At 37.4% G+C, this 21204-nt stretch overlaps 1 protein-coding gene across 1 annotated transcript in view; it reads left to right on the plus strand.

Moving 5' to 3' along the window:
- TEX11 (testis expressed 11) overlaps positions 1–21204 on the plus strand; it is a 348555-nt gene that overhangs the window by 228231 nt on the left and 99120 nt on the right. Inside the window, exon 16 of the mRNA XM_067724324.1 lies at positions 12901–13003. Within this exon, the coding sequence (XP_067580425.1) occupies positions 12901–13003 (103 nt within the window). The remainder of the gene's footprint in view (positions 1–12900; positions 13004–21204) is intronic.

Genomic DNA, 21204 nt, shown 5'->3' on the forward strand with positions numbered 1-21204 from the left:
TACATCCAAAGACAAAGAAGAAGCCACAGTGGGATAGTAGGAGGGGCACTGTTGCTATATAATCAAATCCCATGCCTACTGGGTGGGCGACCCACAAACTGGGAAATAATTATATTGCAGAGGTTCTCCCAGAGGAGTGAGAGTTCTGAGCCCCACATCAGGCTCCCCAGCCTGGGGGTCTGGCATTGGGAGGAATAGTGCCCAGAACATTTGGCTTTTAAGGCCAGCAGGGCTTAAGTGCAGGAGCTGCACAGGACTGGCAGAAACAGAGACTCCACTCTGAGAGAGCACACAGAAGGTTTCATGTATGCTGGGATCCAGAGCAAAGCAGTGACTCCACAGGAGCCTGGGCCAGACCTACTTGCGGATCTTGGAGGGTCCCTTGGGAAGGCGGGGATCGGTTGTGGCTCACTGTGGGGGCAGGGACACTGGTGGAAGAGGCCCCAGGGAATATTTATTGGTGTGAGCTCTCCCAGAGGTCGCCATTTTGTCACCGAGGCCTGGCCCTACCTAACAGCCTGCAGGCTCCAGTGGTGGTACACCTCAGGCCAAACAACCAACAGAGTGGGAATAAAGCTTCACCCATCAGCAGACAGGCTGCCTAAAATTATCCTGAGCTCACAGCTGCCTCTATACACACCCCTTGACATGGCCCTGCCCACCAGAGGGACAAGACCAAGCTCCACCTACCAGTGGACAGGCACCAGTCCCTCCCACCAGGAAGCCTGCACAAGCTCCTGGACCAAACTCACTCAGTGGATGGCAGGCAACACCAGAAGTAAGAGGAACTACAGACCTTTAGCCTGAGAAAGGGAGATCGCAAGCACAGAAAGTTGACAAAATTAGACGGCAGAGAATATGTTCTAGAAGAAGAAACAAGACAAAACCCCAGAACAACAACTAAGTGAAGTGGAGATGGGCAATCTGCCTGAAAAAATATTCAGAGTAATGAGAGTAAAGATGATCCAGGATCTCAAAAAAAGAATGGTGGCACAGGGAGATCAGCTCGGGGCTTTGTGACCACCTGGAGGGGTGGGATAGGGAGGATAGGAGGAAGACACTAGAGGGAGAGAATATGGGTATATATGTATACATACAGCTGATTCATTTTGTTATACAGTAGAAACTAACACAACATTGTAAAGCCATTATACTCCAGTAAAGATGTTAAAAAAAAATGGCAGCACAGACCAAGAAGATATAAGATTCAAAGAACACACAGAGATAAATGATACAGTAACTGAAATGAAAAATACACGAGAAGGAATCAGTAGCAGAATAAATGAGGCAGAAGAGTGAATGAGTGAGCTGGAAGACAGATTTGTGGAAATCACTGCTGTGAAACAGAATTTTTAAAAAATGAAAAGAAATGAGGACAGTCTGAGACCTCTGGGGCAACACTAAACACACCAACATTCGCATTATAGGGCTCCCAGAAGGAAAAGAGAGAGAGAAAGAGCCTGAGAAACTATTTGAAGAGATAATAGCTGAAAACTTCCCTAACACGGGAAAGGAAACACTCAAGTCCAGGAAGCACAGAGAGTCCCATACGGGATAAACCCGAGGAGGAACATGCCAAGACACATATTAATAAAATTGACAAAAATTAAAGACAAATAGGAAATATTAAAAGCAACAAGGGAAAAAGCAACAAATAACATACAAGGGAATGCTCATATGGTTATATGCTGATTTTTCAGCAGAAACTCTGCAGGCCAAAAGGGAGTGGCATGATATATTTAAAGAGATGAAAGAGACAAACATACAACCAAGAATGCTCTACCCTGCAATGCTCTCATTCACATATGATGGAGACATCAAAAGCTTTATAGACAAGCAAAAGCTAAGAGAATTCAACACCACCAAACCAGCTTTACAGCAAATGCTAAAGGAACTTCTCTAGGCAGAAAGGAAAGTGCCACAACTAGAAAAAAAAATTATGAAAGGGAAAGCTCACTGGTAACAACAAACATACAGTAAAGGTAGGAAATCATCAACACACAAATATGATATCAAAATCAGCAATTGTGAGGAGGGATATTGGAAATGCATTTGAAATTAAGAGACCAGCAACTTAAAACAATCTTTGTGTGTGTGTGTGTGTGTGTGTACTGGTATATCAAAACCTCATGGTAACCACAAACCAAATATATACAGTAGATACATACGCAAAAAAAGAAAGCAATCTAAACAGAACTCTAAATATACTCATCTAATCAGAAGAGAAGAGAACAAAAGAGGAAGAGAAGAAAAAATATCTACAAAAACAAATTCTGAACAATTAATAAAATGGCAGTAAGAACATACATATTGATAATTACCTTAGATGTAAATGGATTAAATGCTCCAACCAAAGACATAGACTGGCTGAATGGATACAAAAACAAGATCTGTATATATGCTGTCTGCAAGAGACCCACTTCAGATCTAGGGACACATACAGACTGATAGTGAGGGGATGGAAAAAGTCATTCCATGGAAATGGAAATCAAAAGAAAGCTGGAGTAGCAATACTCATATAAGACAAAATAGACTTTAAAATAAAGACTGTTACAGGAGACAACGAAGGACACTACATAATGATCAAGAGATCAATCCAAGAAGAAGATATAACAATCGTAAATATATATGCACCCAATATAGGAACATCTCAATATATAAGGCAAATGTTAACATCCATAAAAGGAGAAATCAACAGTAATGCAATAATAGTGGGGGACATTAACACCAGACTTACATCAGTGAACAGATCATCCAGACAGAAAATCAATAAGGAAACACAAACCTTAAATGACACATTAGACCAGAGGGACTTAATTCATATTTATAGAATATTCCATCCAAAAGCAGCAGAATACACGTTCTTCTCAAGTGCACATGGACCTCCTTCTCCAAGATAGATCACATGCTGGGCCACAAAGCAAACCTCAGTGAATTTAAGAAAATTGAAATCATATCAAGCATCTTTTCTGAGCACAACACTATGAGATTAGAAATCAACTACAAGAAAAAAAACTGTAAAAAACACAAACACATGGAAGCTAAACAACATGTTATGGAACAACCAATGGATCACTGAAGAAATCAAAGAGGAAATTAAAAAAATTACCTAGAGACAAGTGAAAATGAAAACATGACGATCCAAAATCTTTGGGATGCAGCAAAAGCAGTTCTAGGAGAGAAGTTTATAGCAATACAGTCTTACCACAGGAAACAGGAAAAATCTCAAACAACCTAACCTTACATCTAAAGCAACTAGACAAAGAAGAACAAACAAAACCCAAAGTTAGTAGAAGGAAAAAAACCCCATAAAGATCAGAGCAGAAAGAAATGAAATAGGGACGAAGAAAACAGTAGCAAAGATCAATGAAACTAAAATCTGGTTCTTTGAGAAGATAAACAAAATTGATAAACCTTTAGCCACACTCATCAAGAAACAATGGGAAAGGGCTCAAATCAATAAAATTAGAAGTGGAAAACGAAAAGTTACAACTGACACCACAGAAACACAACGGATAATAAACAACTAGTAGAAGCAACTATACACCGATAAAATGGACAACCTGGAAGAAATGGAAAAATTCTAAGAAAGGGACAATCTTCCCAGACTGAACCCGGAAGAAACAGAAAATATGAACAGACCAGTCACAAGTACTGAAATTGAAACTGTGATTTTAAAACTTACAGCAAACAAAAATCCAGGACCAGATGCCTTCACAGGTGAATTCTATTCAACATTTAGAGAAAAATTAACACCTATTCTTATGAAATTATTCCAAAAAATTGCAGAGGAAGGAACACTCCCAAACTCTTTATCTGAGGACACCATCATCCTAATACCAAAACCAGACAAAGATACCACAAAAAAAGAAAATTATAGGCCAATATTACTGATGAACATAGATGCAAAGATACTCAACAAAATACTAGCAAACTGAATCCAACAATACATTAAAAGGATCATACACCTCTTTCAAGTGAGATTTATTCCAGGGATGCAAGGATTTTTCAATATCTGCAAATCAGTGTGATACACCACATTAACAAATTGAAGAATAAAAAGCATATGATCATCTCAATAGATGCAGAAAAAGCTTTTGACAAAATCCAACACCAATTCTTGATAAAAGCTCTCCAGAAAGTGGGCATAGAGGGAACCTACCTCAACATAATAAAGGCCTTTATGAAAAACCCACAGCTAATAACATACTCAACAGTGAAAAGCTGAAAGCATTTCCTCTAAGATCAGGAACAAGACAAGGATATCTGCTGTCACCACTTTTATTCCACATAGTTTTGGAAGTCCTAGCCATGGCAGTCAGAGAAGGAAAAGGAATAAAAGGAATCCAAATTGGAAAAGAAGAAGTAGAACCATCACTGTATGCAGATGACATGATACTATACATAGAAAATCCTAAAGTTGCTACTGGAAAACTACTAGAGCTCATCAATGAATTCAGTGAGGTTGCAGAATGCAAAATTAATACACAGAAACCTGTTGCATTTCTATACAGTAACAACGAAAGTTCATAAAGAGATATTAAGGAAACAATCCCGTTTACCATCACAACAAAAAGAATAAAATACCTAGGAATAAATGTACCTAAGGAGGCAAAAGACCTGTACTCTGAAAACTATAAGACACTGACTGATAAAAGAAATCAAAGATGACAGAACCAGATGGAAAGATATACCATGTTTTTGTATTGGAAGAATCAACGTTGTGAAAATGAGTGTACTACCCAAAGCAATCTACAGATTCAGTGCAATCCCTATCAAATTACCAATGGCCTTTTTACCAGAACTAGAACAAAAGAATTTTACAGTTTGTATGCAAACACAAAAGACCCTGAATAGCCAAAGCAATCTTGAGAAAGAAAAACAGAGCTGCAGGAATTAGGCTTCCTGACTTCAGACTATACTACAAAGCTACAGTAATCAAGACAATATGGTACTGGCACAAAAATAGAAATATAGATCAGTGGTACAGGATAGAAAGCCCATAAATAAACTCGCCCGCCTATGGTCACCTAAACTATGACAAAGGAGGCAAGAATATACAATGGAGAAAAGACAGTCTCTTCAATAAGTGGTGCTGAGAAAACTGTACAGCTACATGGAAAAGAATGAAATTAGAACATTCTCTAACACCACACACAAAAATAAACTCAGAATAGATTACAGTAAGTCCCCTACATATGAACCTTCAAGTTGCCAACTTTCAAAGATGCGAACATGCGTTTGCATGTCCAGTCACATTAAGTTAGTTCACGTGTCTGGCATACATTGTCATATGTGTGTATACTCTACAAGTTGTGCTTTTGTGTACTCTACTGTACTATACTGTATAGAGTACAGTAGTACAGTGTCTTTATTTCAAGCCCAGGATGTCTGGAAGCAAGTGTAATAGCAGCAGTGATGTAGCTGATAACTGCTAAGAAGTGCCAAGCAATAACGATGGAAACAAAAGTGAAAACAATTGAGAGAGTGGAGCGAGGCGAAAAGATGGTAGACGTCGCTCATTCTTATAACATGAGTCATTCAACCTTCGGCACAATTCTGAAGAACAAGGACAAGATCATGGAACATGTGAAGTCTACTGTGCCGATGATGTCGGCAGTAATATCGAAGAAATGTGTAAAAGTGGTGGAGGAGATGAAGAAACTTTTCAGTGTGTGGATGCAGGATCAGCATCAGCATTGAGTCCTGTTCAGCTTAATGCTGATTCAAGAGAAAGCTAAAAGCCTTCAAGAGAAACCTAAAAGACTTGAGAAAGAAACATGGCGAAGAATCAGAGGGAGCATCTTTTAACACCAGCCATGGGTGGTTTCGTCGGTTCAAGGCTAGAGCCAACCTTCACAACATAAAAGTAAGTGGCAAGGCAGTGAGTGCAGATATGGTAGCTGCCTGCGAATTTCCTGAAACGCTTTGAGAAATTATTGATGAAGGCACGTATTTACCTGAGCAGGGTTTTAATGTGGATGAGATAGGACTGTACTGGAAGAGGATGCCAGATCAAAGTTACATCAGTAAGAAGGAAAAGTTGATGCCCGGCTATAAAGCAGCAAAGGATAGGCTAACTCTGTTGGCAATGCTTCTGATGATCTGAAGCTGAAGCCTTTCTTAGTTTATCATTCAGAGAACCCAAGAGCCCTTAAAAACATAGCCAAGGGCTCTCTTCCTGTTGTGTGGAAGAGTAACCCCAAAGCCTGGATTACACAGGCCATTTTCCATGACTGGTTTTTCCACCACTTTATCCTGGAGGTAGAGAAATATTGCTTGGAGAAAGACGTCCCATTCAACATTCTTTTGCTGCTCGACAGTGCTCCAGGCCACTCCCCATTCATGGATGACTTTCATCCCAACGTCAAAGTAGTGCATCTGCCACTGAATGCTATTGAGTACGTTGCTCATCCAACCTTTGGACCAGGGAGTTATAGCGACTTTCAAGAAATATCATTTATGTCACACTTTTCATCAGACAGTAAAGGTTAGTGATCAGTCAGGAACAATCTTGTGACAATTTTGGAAGGACTATAACATCTGTAAGGCCGTAAAAAACATTGACTTTTCTTGTCGTAAGGTTATGGCCGTCACCATGAATGGGGTTTGGAAGAACCTTTGGCCGCAGTTTGTTCACGATTTTTGTGGATTTGAGAATGTGGATGAGGAGTACAAAGAGGTCTTCAGCAACTTCATGACCCTCAGCAAGAAGCTGGAGCTATATCTGCAAGAGGACAGCTTCACTGAACTCCTTTCTGTGCAACATGAGGAGCTTACTAATGAAGACCTGATGGAATTGGAGGCCCAGAGAAAGGATGAGGAGAGACAAGAGGAAGAAAAAGTAACTGAAGAACCAAAGAAATTCATGATGCAGGAAATGGCAAGGGGGTTTTCTTTATATGAGGAGGTACTGTTAGTTTTTGAGGCACAGGACCCGAACGTAGAGCAATACCCAAAGGTTGCAGCAGCCATTCAGAATGCCATCCAGTGCTACCATGTCATATATGACGAGAAGAAAAGAGCTACTACCCAGACATCACTGGATTGTTTTTTTCAAGAGAGTAGATAGAATTGAATCCAGCAAGGAACCAGAACCTGTGCCATCAGCGTCAGGCATGAGTGAAATTGCAACTTGCCCTCCGTCACCTATGGCTGATGATCCTTCAGCTATACCATCTCCCACCTCCCCTCCCTCCTCCAGTCAGTAACTCTTTTTCCTGTTCACTTGATGCCAGCACGTGTATGCCAGCTGTTGTAGTGTACTACTGTACTTTTCAGGGTACTGTACTATAAGATTAAAATGTTTTATTTTTTGTGTTTGCTTGTTTTTATGTATTATTTGTGTGAAAAGTATTATAAATCTATTACAGTACAGTACTATATAGCCGATTTTGTTAGTTGGGTACCTAGGCTAACTTTGTTGGACTTAGAAACAAATTGGACTTAGGAACGCGCTCTTGCAGTGGAACTTGTTCGTGTGTAGGGGACTTACTGTAACGATCTAAATGTAAGAGCAGATACTATAAAACTCTTAGAGGAAAACATAGGCAGAACACTCTTTGATATAAATTGCAGCAATATCTTTTTGGATCCACCCCTAGAGTAATGAAAATAAAAACAAAAATAAACGGGACCTAATTAAACTTAAAAACTTTTGCACATTAAAGGAAACCGTCAACAAAACGAAAAGACAACCACAGAATGGGAGAAAATATTTGCAAACAAAGTGACCAACAGGGGATTAATCTCCAAAATGTATAAATAGCTCATGCAGCTCAATAACAAAAAAAACCAGACAACCCAATCAAAAAAGGGGCTGAAGACCTAAATAGACATGTCTCCAGAGAAGACATACAGATGGCCAAAAAGCACATGAAAAGATGCTCAGCATCACTAATTATTAGAGAAACGCAAATCAGTAGTACAGTGATGTATCTCCTCACACCTGTCAGAATGGCCATCATCAAAAAGCCACAAACATGAGCTTCCCTGGTGGCGCAGTGGTTGCAAGTCCGCCTGCCAGTGCAGGGGACACGGGTTTGTGCCCCGGTCGGGGAGGATCCCACATGCCGTGGAGAAGCTAGGCCTGTGAGCCATGGCCGCTGGGCCTGCACGTCTGGAGCCTGTGCTCCGCAACAGGAGAGGCCACAGCAGTGAGAGGCCCACGTACCGCCAAAAAAAAAAAAAAAGCCACAATAAATGCTGGAGAGAGTGTGGAGAAAAGGGAACACTCCTACACTCTTTGCGGGAATATAAATTGATACAACCACTATGGAGAACAGTATGGAGTTTTCTTAAAAAACTAAAAATAGAACTACCATATGGTCTAGCAGTCCCACTCCTGGGCATATATCTGGATAAAACCATAATTTGAAAAGATACATGCACCCCAATATTTATTGCAGCACTATTTACAAAAGCCAAGACATGGAAAGAACCTAAATGTCCATTGACAGAGGAATGGATAAAGACGGTGTTGTACATATGTACAGTGGAGTATTACTCGGCCATAAAAAGAGTGAAATAACGCCATCCATAATGCAGCAACATGGATGGACCTAGAGATAATCATACTAAGTGAACTAAGACAGAGAAAGACAAATATCATATGAGATCACTTATATGTGGAATCTAAAAAGATGATACAAATGAACTTATTTACAAAACAGAAACCAACTCACAGACTTTGAAAACAAACTTATGGTTATCAAACGGGAAAGGTGGAGGGAGGTATAAATTAGGAGTTTGGGATCAACATATGCACACTACTATATATAAAATAGATAATCAACAAGGACGTCCTGTATAGCACAGGGAACTCTACTCAATATTCTCTAATCATCTATATGCGAAAAGACTCTGAAGAAGAATGGATATATGTATATGTATAATTGAACCACTTTGCCGTACACCTGAAACTAACAACACATTGTAAATCAACTATACCCCAATATAAAATAAAAATTAAATTGAATAAAAAGAACTTAAATCAACTATACCCCAATATAAAATAAAAATTAAATTGAATAAAAAGAACTTAAAAATAAAGTTTAGGGCTTCCCTGGTGGCGCAGTGGTTGAGAGTCCGCCTGCCGATGCAGGGGACACGGGTTCGTGCCCTGGTCCAGGAAGATCCCACATGGTGTGGAGCGGCTAGGCCCGTGAGCCATGGCCTCTGAGCCTGCGCATCTGGAGCCTATGCTCCGCAACGGGAGAAGCCACAACAGTGAGAGGCCTGCGTACCGCAAAAAAAAAAAAAAAAAATTAAAAATAAATTACTTAGGTCTAAAAAAAAGTACTATGTTGAACAGAAGTCGTGAGAATGAACATCCTTGTCTTGTTCCTGAATTTAGAGGAAAACCTTTCACATTTCACCACTGAGTATGTTGTTAGCTGTTTTTTTGTCATATGGCCTTTGTTATTTTGAGATAGGCTCCTTTTATACCCAGTTTTTTGAGAGCTTTTATTATGAAAGAGTGTTGAATTTTGTCAAATGCTTTATCTGTATCTGTTGAGAGAATCATAGTATTTTTATCTTTCATTCTTTTACTGTAATGCATTATTTTTATTGATTTGTGTATGAACCATCCTTGCATCCGAGGAATAAATTCCACTTGATCATGGTGTATGATCTTTTTAATGGGCTGTTGAATTCTGTTTGCTAGTATTTTGTTGAGAATGTTTGCATCTATATTCATCAGGGATATTGGCCTGTTGCTTTTTTCTTGTGGTATTTTTATCTGACTTTGGTATCAGGGTAATGCTGGCCTCGTGATATGAGTTTTGGAGTGTTCCCTCTTCAATTGGAAGAGTTTGAGAAAGATTGGCATTAATTCTTCTTCTTCAAATGTTTGATATAAATCACCACTAAAACCATCTGGTCCTGGTATTTTCTTTGTTGGGCCGTTTTTGATTACTGATTCAGTCTCCTTATTATTGGTCTGTTCTGATTTTCTGTTTCTTCCTGATTCAGTCTTAGTGGGTTGTCTGTTTAACTTTGTTTCATTAATTTTTTTCTATTATCTTTCTAGTCTCTATTTCATTTATTTCTGCTCTAATCTTTAATTCCCTCTTGCTAAATTTGGGCTTAGTTTTTTCTTTATACTTCCTTGAGAAGTAAAGTTAGGTTGTTTATTTGAGATCTTTTCTTAATGTAGGCATTTATTGCTATAAACTTCCTTCTTAGAACTATCTTTGCTGCATTCCCTAAGCTTTGATATATTTTCTTTGTTGTTTTTGTTCTCAGAATACTTTCTGATTTGCCTTTTGATTTCTTCTTTGATCCGTTGATTATTCAGGAGTGTGTTGTTTAATTTCCATGCATTTGTAAATTTTTCATTTTTCTTCATGTTATGTTTTTCTAGTTTCATGCCATTGCAGTGGGAAAAGATACTTGATATGATTACAGTCTTCTTAAATTTGTTAAGGCTTGCTTTCTGGCCCAATATATGATTTATCCTAGAATATGTTCCTTGTGTATGTGAGAGGAATATATATTCTGGTGCTGTTGAATGGAATGTTCTGTATGTGTCTATTCGGTCAGTTTTGTCTGTAGTGTTAGGTCCACTATTGATTAATTTTCTGTTTGGATACCTATGTATTGTTGAAAGTGGGTTTTGAAATGTTCCCTACTGTTATTTATTTCTATTACTCCCTTCAGTTCAGTTAATGTTTGCTTTAAATATTTAGTTGCTCTAGTGTTGAATGTGTATGTATATACGGTTGTGATATCCTCTTGATGAATTGACCCCTTTGTCACTATATGGTGTCCTTCTTTGTCTCTTGTGACTGATTTTGAGTAAAGTCTATTTTGTCTGATAATTATAGCCACTCTTGCTCTCTTTTTGTTACCATTTGCATGGAATATCTTTTTCCATCTCTTCACTTTCAGCTTATGTGTGTCCTTAAAGCTAAAGTTAGTCTCTTGTAGATAGCACATTGTTGGATCTTGTTTTTGTTTGTCTTTTATCCATTCAGCCACTCTGTGTCTTTGATTGGATAGTTTAGTTCATTTACATTTAAATATTGATAGTTAAGTGCTTACTAGTCCCATCTTGTTAATTGTTTGAGTTTTTAGTTCCTTTCTTCCTCTCTTGCTTTTTTCCTTTTTGATTTATTTTTATAATGGTGTGTCCTAATTCCTTTATCATATATGTGTTTTGCAAATATTTTCTCCCATTTTGTGGCTTGCCTTTTCATTCTCTTAACAGTGTCTTTCACAGAGCAGAAGTTTCTAATTTTAATGAAGTCCAGCTTCTTTTTTCTTTCATGAATTGTGCTTTCAGTGTTGTTTAAAAAGTCATCAGTAAACCAGATGTCACGTAGTTTTCCCCTATGTTACCTCTAAGAGTTCTGTAGTTTGAGGTCTTACATTTAGATTTACGATTGTTTTTGAATTAATTTTTGTGAAAGGTTTAAGGTCTGTGCTCAGATTTTTTTTCTTTTTTGCATGTGGATGTCCAGTTGTTCCAGCACCAATTGTTTTAAAAAGACTATCCTCATTTTTTTGTACTTCCTGGTTCCCCCTTCTACTAGTGTAGAAATTAATTACTGTTTGTATTCTTTTAATGATTGTCCTAAAAGAATAGAATCCTTACTTAACTGTCCACCATGTTTGTAGTCTCTCTCTGCTGCACTTTAGCTGCATATTTATTATGTCTTATCTTTCAGTTCACTAATTTTCTCTTCATCTGCTTATAAATTGCTATTAGTAAGCCTATCCATTATGTTGCCATTTGGGTTATTGTATCTTTCATTTCAAGTAGTTCTTTTTGCCCAAATCAGCAAGGTCACATTTTATAGTTTCTGTTTCTTATAAACTTGTGTGATGTGCAAAGTGTTCAACAACTGATACGGCTTGGGCAATAATCAGTCAGAATGGATACCACCTGGAAACAACCACTGTAACTGTATCAATATGTACTATTGAATATCAACCTAGTTATATACTTTTTGAGCATATCTTTTATTTCCTTAAACTTTGAAAACAGAGATGTTTTATAGGCAGTTTTTGATACTTCTTTTATTTACATCCTGAGAATCTGTTTCTGCTGATTCTCATTTATGGTGTCTTGTTTCCTACTGTGCTTGATTTTTTTATGTTTCTACTCAAGATTCTTGAAAAATTATTTATGGAAATATTTTGAAGCCTAAGATGAAGGTGTCTTCCCCCAGAGAGGATTTACATTTGCTTCTTCCTATGTTTGGGACCAATGAAAACTAAATTCATAGCTTGACATCTTTTGGCCTCCCATATAATGTAATTTGGGGCTGTAAATACATGAGAAAGTCTGTTTGTATTACACCTTAGGGACTGGTTTTCCTTACCCCATTTTGTTGGATTCTTCTCAGAACCAAGGTATCTATCTTTCATTGCAGTCCCCTGAGGATGTGGATGAAAGTGGGTTTACTTCTGGTTTTCCCTTAGCCTAAGAGTGTGATCCCTTGAGCCTTGATGTCTATTTTCCTGACCTAGTAAGGTACATTAAAACTAAAGTTAACATTTGCCTAGGTTTACAAATGCCCAGCAGGAAAAAAAAAAGTAGCTTTAATTCTCCATTTACTTCTCTGGGACCTCACTTTTCCTTAGATATTGCTTGGTAATTGCTTTACTAGTCACTTGCTTTTGGAATTAAAAAAAAAAACGTTATCCAACATTTCTTGGTTGTTTTCAGTAGGAGGGTTGGTTTGACATATATAATGTGCCCTATTTTCAGAAGCAGAGTTCAGTATTTCCATAGCATTTTAATAGAACAGTTCTTCAAAGATTTTTCTCAGATTCATGTCTTTTCATTATGAGTATCCCTCAGCCATTGTGACTATGTTAATAGTATTAGTAAAATATGGTAAAGTCTTCCTTATATGCTTTGTAAAAGAAACCCAATATTTCTTTTTTCAGGCTAAAGAGGCGGTGACAGAAGCTGAACGACGTGATCCTACAAATATTTTCACTAAATTTTATGTATTCAGGATTGCAATCCTAGAGGGCAACTCTGACAGAGGTATAAATGTTATTTATGAGTTATATTTGACTGTTAACACAAAGAATAATTCTCTTTGGCCGTAATAGAGAAAAATAGCTTTTAAGACAATGGAGTCGAATATATATGCTAGCTTTCCTATGTAAAGATGATACAACCATACAAAAAGAAACTATGGAAGGTTGCATAAAAATAAAAGAACAGGGTTTGCCTATTGAAGGAGTAGGAACTAGGCAGATGTGGGGCAAGAATTGGGGGAAAGTCTTGTTCCTGTATACTTTTTTGTACTTTGTCATTTGAACCAGCCTATTAAAAATTAACTTTAAAAAACTGTGAGAGCAGGGAGAAATTATAATGCAGTCATTTAAGAATTGTCATTAGAGAATAGAAGTCTCCAGGATACCTTTTGATTGTACTTATTTGGGAAGTTATCGGTGAGAGATCTGGCCCTGAAATGTAGTTTCTCTCCACAGGGTTGACAGTGGTACAGTTGCTCACATGAACCTTATCCCATTAGTGCTTTGTCCTTTCCATTAAGTTAAGCGTAGTTTCCTAGCTAGTTGTCTGCACACACGTGTATCTTGACTTGGTCACAGATTTACCTGTGCTGTGATATTATTCCTGCTCAGCTCTGGGTAGCTGAGCAAATCCTGGAGCTGTTTGAGCTTCAGACTGGTTGCCCTTTGTGAAGGGCACAAGTAGAGAAATTGAGAAGCTTGAGTTAATGGGTTCAAACAGAATTTATACTAGTCCAATTAAGCAACTATTTGTGAATACCTACTAAATATGCAGTGGAGTCTGTTATTCACTCTGTAAGAAAAAGAAAGATGATTTATTCTGCTTTGAAAAAGAAATGTTCCACGGTAGTAAAGTATATCTGTATGTTAATTAAGGACTAACAAATTGGAATCAGCTCTTTATCAAGGTTAATATTGCTGTTATGTCCATCATCAGGGTTTTCACTAGAGACTTCTGGGCATTTGTTTTTCTTGATATATTATGCTGAAGTATAGAAAAACTTGAACCTTTTGCCAGTAGAAATGGCAAAAAAAATAACCCCACACAACCAGATTTCCTTTTTTTTTTTTTTAACATCTTTATTGGGGTATAATTGCTTTACAATGGTGTGTTAGTTTCTGCTTTATAACAAAGTGAATCAGTTATACATATACATATGTTCCCATACGTCTTCCCTCTTGCGTCTCCCTCCCTCCCACCCTCCCTATCCCACCCCTCCAGGCTGTCACAAAGCACCGAGCCGATATCCCTGTGCCATGCGGCTGCTTCCCACTAGCTATCTACCTTACGTTTGTTAGTGTGTATATGTCCATGACTCTCTCTCGCCCTGTCACAGCTCACCCTTCCCCCTCTCCATATCCTCAAGTCCGTTCTCCAGTAGGTCTGCGTCTTTATTCCTGTCTTACCCCTAGGTTGTTCATGACATTTTTTTTCTTAAATTCCATATATATGTGTTAGCATACGGTATTTGTCTTTTTCTTTCTGACTTACTTCACTCTGTATGACAGACTCTAGGTCTATCCACCTCATTACAAATAGCTCAATTTCGTTTCTTTTTATGGCTGAGTAATATTCCATTGTATATATGTGCCACATCTTCTTTATCCATTCATCCGATGATGGGCACTTAGGCAGATTTCCTATTAAGGCTTTTCTTTTAACATTCTATTAAATAAAATTATTTTACTTTTTTTTTTTTTTTTTGCGGTACACGGGCCTCTCACTGCCGTGGCCTCTCCCGTTGTGGAGCACAGGCTCCGGACGCGCAGGCTCAGCAGCCATGGCTCACGGGCCCAGCCGCTCCGTGGCATGTGGGATCCTCCCGGACTGGGGCACGAACCCGTGTCCCCTGCATCAGCAGGTGGACTCTCAACCACTGCGCCACCAAGGAAGCCCTATTTTACTTTTTAAGCATAGCATTAGGTCAGTATTTTCATTTCTTCCCCAGTTATCTGTGTCCACTTTTTAGTCATGTTTATTGAAAATACATACAATAAAATTTACTCTTGCCTAGTGTATGATTTTATAAGGTTTATTTATATTAGTAATTCTATGAGTTCTGACAATTGCTTACAGTCATGTAGCCAGCACCACAATCAAGATATAGAACAAAAAATTAACTCAGGCCCCTTTGTTGTCACTCCTTCCCACCACTTCCAGCCCTGATTCCTACTAATCTCATTTCTATCCCTATAATTTTGCCTTTTCCAGAATGTCATATAAATGGAATCATATAGTATGAAGCTTTTTGAGCCTTCTTTCACTTAGCATAATACATTTGAAACTCATTCATACTGTTGTGTGTTCCCATAGTTTGTTCTTTTTTATTGCTAAGTAGTATTTCGTAAGTATGGATGTACCAAAATTTATACATTTACCAGTTGAAGGATATTTGGATGGTTTCCGGTTTGGGTGATTATAAATAAAGGTGCTATAAACATCTGTTTACAGATTTTGTGTGATGACAATATTTCACTTCTCTAGGGTAAATATCGAGGAATGGGTTTGCTGGGTTGTAAGTATATGTTTAACTTTGTTAGAAACTGCCAAACTCTTTTCTAAAGTGGCTGTACAGTTTTATGTTCTAACTAGCTATGTATGAAAGTTCGAGTTGATCTACAGCCTCACCAGCACTTGGAATTGTCTACTGATAAATTTCTTTAACCATTCTAATAATGAGGTAGAGATATAGTACTGTGATTATAATTAGCATTTCCACAGTGTCCAATATTTGACATCCATATATCTTCTTTGGTGGAGTGTTTGTACAGATCTTTTGCCCAGTTTTCTATAAGAAGCTTTGTGTTCTTATTGAGTTTCGAAGTTCTTTATATATTCTAGATACAAGTTATTTGTCAGATATGTGTTTTACAAATTTTTCTTTTTATTTTCTTATCAGTGCATTTCATGACAAGATGATGAAGTCTAATTTATCTTCTTTTATGGATTTTTTGGTATTGTATCTAAGAAATCTTTACCTAATCCATGGTCACAAAAAATTTTCCCTGTTTTCTTCAAGAAATTTTACAGTTTTAGGTTTAAGTTTGTGGTTAGTTCTGTGGTCCATTTTGCATTAATTTTTTATATTTGACTTAAGGTGTGGATTGAAGTTCATTTTTTTTTGCACATGGTTACCTAATCATTCCAGCTTCATTTATTTAAAAATTCTGTCCTTTCCCAACTGATTGCCTTTGTACCTTTAATGAAAATCAGTTGTCATATGTGCATGGGTCTCTTCTGGACTCTTCATTCTGTTCCACGGAACTACTCCTCTTTACCCCATTCCCACACTGTCTTGATTAATGTAGCTATGTAGTAAATTTGAAATCATGTAGTGTTAGTCCTCCAACTTTATTCTTCTCTTTTAAATTGTTTGGGCTATTCTAAGTCCTTTGTATATCTCTGTGAATTTTAAATTTTAAATAAGTTTTTCAGTTTCTACAAAGGTAAATATTGATTGGGATTACACTGACTCTGTAGATCAGTTTGGAGAGAATTGACATCTTCCAACCTGTGAACAAGTTATATTTAGATCTTTAATTTCTCTCAGCAATCTTTTCTGTCTTTCAACATATAAGGTTTTGTGCACCTTTTGTCAGATTTATCGCTAAGTATACCATATTTTATGCTATTTCAAATGGCATTTTTAAAAATCCTTCAGTTTCTGACTGTTCATCGCAAGTATGTAGAAACAGAATTGACTTTTGTATATTGATTTGTATCCTACAGAGTTGCTAAACTCACTAGTTCCAGTCGCTTTCTTGTAGATTATTATGTTGTCTGTGAATAAAGACAATTTTACTTCTTCCTGTCCAATCTGGGTACAGTTTTTCATACTTTATTGTACTTGTTAGAATCTCCAGTAAAATTGGTAAAAAGCAGACATCCTTGACTTTTTCCTGATTTTAGAGGGAAAGCATCCAGTTTTCAATTATTAAGTATGATGTTAGCTGTAGGTTTTTCATAGATACCTTTTATCAGGTTGAGGAAGTTCCCTTCTGTTTCCTGTTTCCAGTTTCCAGGGAGTTTTTAATCAGGAGTGGATGTTGAATTTGGTCATATGATTTTTCTACATCTATTGAAATGATCAACTTTTTAAAAACATTTTTGGAGTACAGTTGATTTACAATGTTGTGTTAGTTTCAGGTGTACAGCAAAGTGAACCTGTTATACCTATACATATATCCACTCCTTTTTAGATTCTTTTCCCATATAGGCCATAACAGAGTATTGAGGAGAGTTCCCTGTGCTATACAGCAGGTCCTTACTAGTTATCTATTTTATATATAGTAGTGTGTGTATGTCAATCCCAGTCTTCCAATTTACCCATCCCCCCCACCCCCGAACCATAAGTTTGTTTTCTACATCTGTAACTCTATTCTGGTTTTGTAGATAAGTTCATTTGTAACCTTTTTTTTAGATTCCACATATAAGCGATATCATATGATATTTGTCTTTGACTTCATTCAGTATGACAATCTCTAGGTCTATCCATGTTGCTGCCAATGGAATTATTTCATTCTTGTTTATGGCTGAGTAATATTCCATTGTATATATGTACCACATCTTCTTTATCCATTCCTCTGTTGATGGAAATTTAGGTTGCTTCCACGTCCTGGCTACCGTAAATAGTGCTGCAGTGAACATTGGGGTGCATGTATCTTTTCGAATTACGATTTTCTCCAGATATATGCCCAGGAGTGGGATTGCTGGATCATATGTTAGCTCTATTTTTAGTTTTTTAAGGAACCTGCATACTGTCCTCCATAGTGGCTGTACCAGTTTACATTCCCACTAAGAGTCTAATAGTGTTCCCTTTTCTCCACACCCTCTCCAGCATTTATAGTTTGTAGACTTTTTGATGATGGCCATTCTGACCAGTGTGAGGTGATACCTCACTGTAGTTTTGATTTGCATTTCTCTGATAATTAGTGATGTTGAGCATCTTTTCATGTGTTTTTTAGCCATCTGTATGTCTTCTTTGGAGAAATGTTTATTTAGATCTTCTGCCTTTTTTTTCTTTTTTGCGGTATGCGGGCCTCTCACTGTTGTGGCCTCTCCCGTTGCGGAGCACAGGCTCCCGAAGTGCAGGCTCAGTGGCCATGGCTCACGGGCCTAGCCACTCCGCGGCATGTGGGATCTTCCCAGACAGGGGCATGAACCCGTGTCCTCTGCATCGGCAGGTGGATTCTCAACCACTGCGCCACCAGGGAAGCCCTTCTGCCCATTTTTTGACAGGGTTTTTTTTTGTTTGTTTTTTTTTGTTTTTGATATTGACCTGCATGAGCTGTTTGTGTATTTTGGAGAGATTAATTTGTACTGGCACAAGAACAGAAATACACATCAATGGAACAGGATAGAAAGTCCAGAGATAAACCCACACACCTATGGTCAACTAATCTATGACAAAGTAGGGAAGAATATACAATGGAGAAAAGACAATCTCTTCAGTAAGTGGTGCTGGGAAAACTGGACGGCTATATGTAAAAGAATGAAATTAGAACACTCCCTAACACCATACAGAAAAATAAACTCAAAATGTATTAAAGACCTAAATATAAGGCTGGATACTATAAAACTCCTAGAGTAAAAAATAGGCAAAACACTCTTTGACATAACTCACAGTAACATCTTTTTTGTTTGTTTGTTTGTTTGTTTGCGGTACGCGGGCCTCTCACTGTTGTGGCCTCTCCCATTGCGGAGCACAGGCTCCGGACGCACAGGCCCAGTGGCCATGGCTCACGGGCCCAGCCGTTCCGCGGCATGTGGGATCCTCCCGGACCGGGGCACGAACCCGTGTCCCCTGCATCGGCAGGCGGACTCTCAGCCACTGTGCCACCAGGGAAGCCCCACAGTAACGTCTTTTTTGATCCCCATCCTAGAGTAATGAAAGTAAAAACCAAAAATGAACAAATGGGACCTAATTAAACTTAAAAACTTTTGCCCAGCAAAGGAAACCATAAACAAAACAAAAAGACAATCCGCAGAATGGGAGAAAACATTTGGAAATGAAATGATCATTTTTTTTTAAAGTTTGTTAATATGGTCAGTTACATTGATTTTTTTTCAACAGATAAACCAATGCTGCATTCCTGGGATAAGCTCCACTTAGTCATGATGTGTTCTTTTTTTAAATATAATGTTAGATTTTATTTGCTAACAGTTTAAGGATATTTGTACCTGTGTCCATGAGTGATACTGGTCTCTAGTTTTCCTGTAATGTTTTCGGGTTTGCAATTAGGGTAATGCTTACTACATAGAATGAATTGGAAAATACACCCTCTTTTTCCATCTTCTAGAAGAATTTGTGTTGCTCAGTTGGTATTATTTCTTTGTTAAATGTTTGCTAGAGTTCACAAGTGAAGCCATCTGGGGCTGGAGTTTTCTTTATGAGAAGGTTTTTAATTATAAACTCAATTTCTTTAATAGACAAAAGGTTTCTTCAGGTTATCTATTATTTCCAAACTGAGCTTTGGTAGTTTGTGTCTTTCAAGAAATTTGTCTGTTTCATCTAAGTTGTTGAAATTATTGGCCTAAAGTCATTCATTATATCATCCATTATCCTTCTGACATCTGTCAAATCTTTAGTGATGTCACCTTTATCATTCCTGATATTTGTAATTTGTGTCTTCTCTCTTTTCTCCCTGTCAGAGTGGCTACAAGTTGATCAATGTTATTGCTCTCAAAGAACCAGCTTTTGGTTTCATTAATTTTTCTCTATTGTTTTTTTCTGTTTTCTATTTCAGTTATTAATGTTCTGATCTTTATCATTTCCATTCTTCTACTTACTTTGAGTTTCATTTGCTCTTTCTTTTCTGGTTTCCAAAGGTGAAAGCTGACGTCATTGATTTAAGACTTTTATTCTGGTTTAACATAAACAGTTAATGCTCTAAATTACCTTCTAAGTATTGCTTTAGTGACAATACACAAATTTTGATATATTGTGTTTTCATTTTAATTCATTTCAAAATACTTTGCAATATGACCGTTGACTCCAGTGTAAACCCATGGATTATTTAGAAGTATGCTATTTATTTTCCAAACATTTGCAGATTTCCAGAGAACTTTTCTATTAATTTAATTCTGTTTTAGTGTAAGATCATAAGTTTGTATGACTTGAATCTTTTAAAATATGTTGATGCTTTTTATATGGCTCAGAATATTCTCTTTCTTGGTAAATGTTCCATGTGCACCAGAGAGGAATGTGTATTTTGCTGGTGTAAGGTCAAGTGTTCTATAAATGTCAGTCAGGTAAAGTTGATTAATAGTGTTAAATATCCTTGCTGATTTTCTGTCTACTTCTCCTGTCAGTTATTTGAGAGAGGTTATTGAAATCTTGGACAATAATTATGGATTTGTTTATTACTCCTCATAGTTCTATCAGTTTTTGCTTCTTGTATTTTGAAATTTTGTTATTGGATACATAAACATTTAGGATTATGTCCTCATAATGAATTGATTCCTTTATCATCATGAAATAACCTACTACCACTGGTAATAATCTTTGCTCTGAAGTCTATTTTGTCTGATATTAATATAACCCCTCCAGCTTTCTTTTGATTATCTCTACTATATATATATTATCCTATCATTTTCTTTTAACCAATTTTGGCTTTATATTTAAAGTGTGTTTCTTGTAGGTAGCATATAGTTTAAAGTTGCTTTCTTCAATTCAATCTACCTGTCTTTTTTTTTTTACATCATTATTGGAGTATAATTGCTTTACAATGGTGTGTTACTTTCTGCTTTATAACAAAATGAATCAGCTATACATACACATATATCCCCATATCTCCGCCCTCTTGCGTCTCCCTCCCACCCCTCTGGGGGTCAGAAAGCACCAAGCTTATCTTCCTGTGCTGTGTGGCTGCTTCCCACTAGCTATCTGTTATACATTTGGTAGTGTATATATGTCCATGCCACTCTCTTACTGCGTCCCAGCTTACCCTTCCCAATCCCCATGTCCTCAAGTCCATTCTCTACATCTGCATCTTTATTCCTGTCCTGCCCCTAGGATCTTCGGAACCATATATTTTTTTTTAGATTCCATATATATGTGTTAGCATACAGTATTTGTTTTTCTTTCTGACTTATTTCACTCTGTATGACAGACTCTAGGTCCGTCCACCTCACTACAAATAACTCAATTTCGTTTCTTTTTATGGATGAGTAATATTCCATTGTATATATGCGCCACATCTTCT

This window comes from Pseudorca crassidens, chromosome X (genome assembly GCF_039906515.1).
Source record: "Pseudorca crassidens isolate mPseCra1 chromosome X, mPseCra1.hap1, whole genome shotgun sequence".
In the NCBI taxonomy this organism is placed as follows: domain Eukaryota; kingdom Metazoa; phylum Chordata; class Mammalia; order Artiodactyla; family Delphinidae; genus Pseudorca; species Pseudorca crassidens.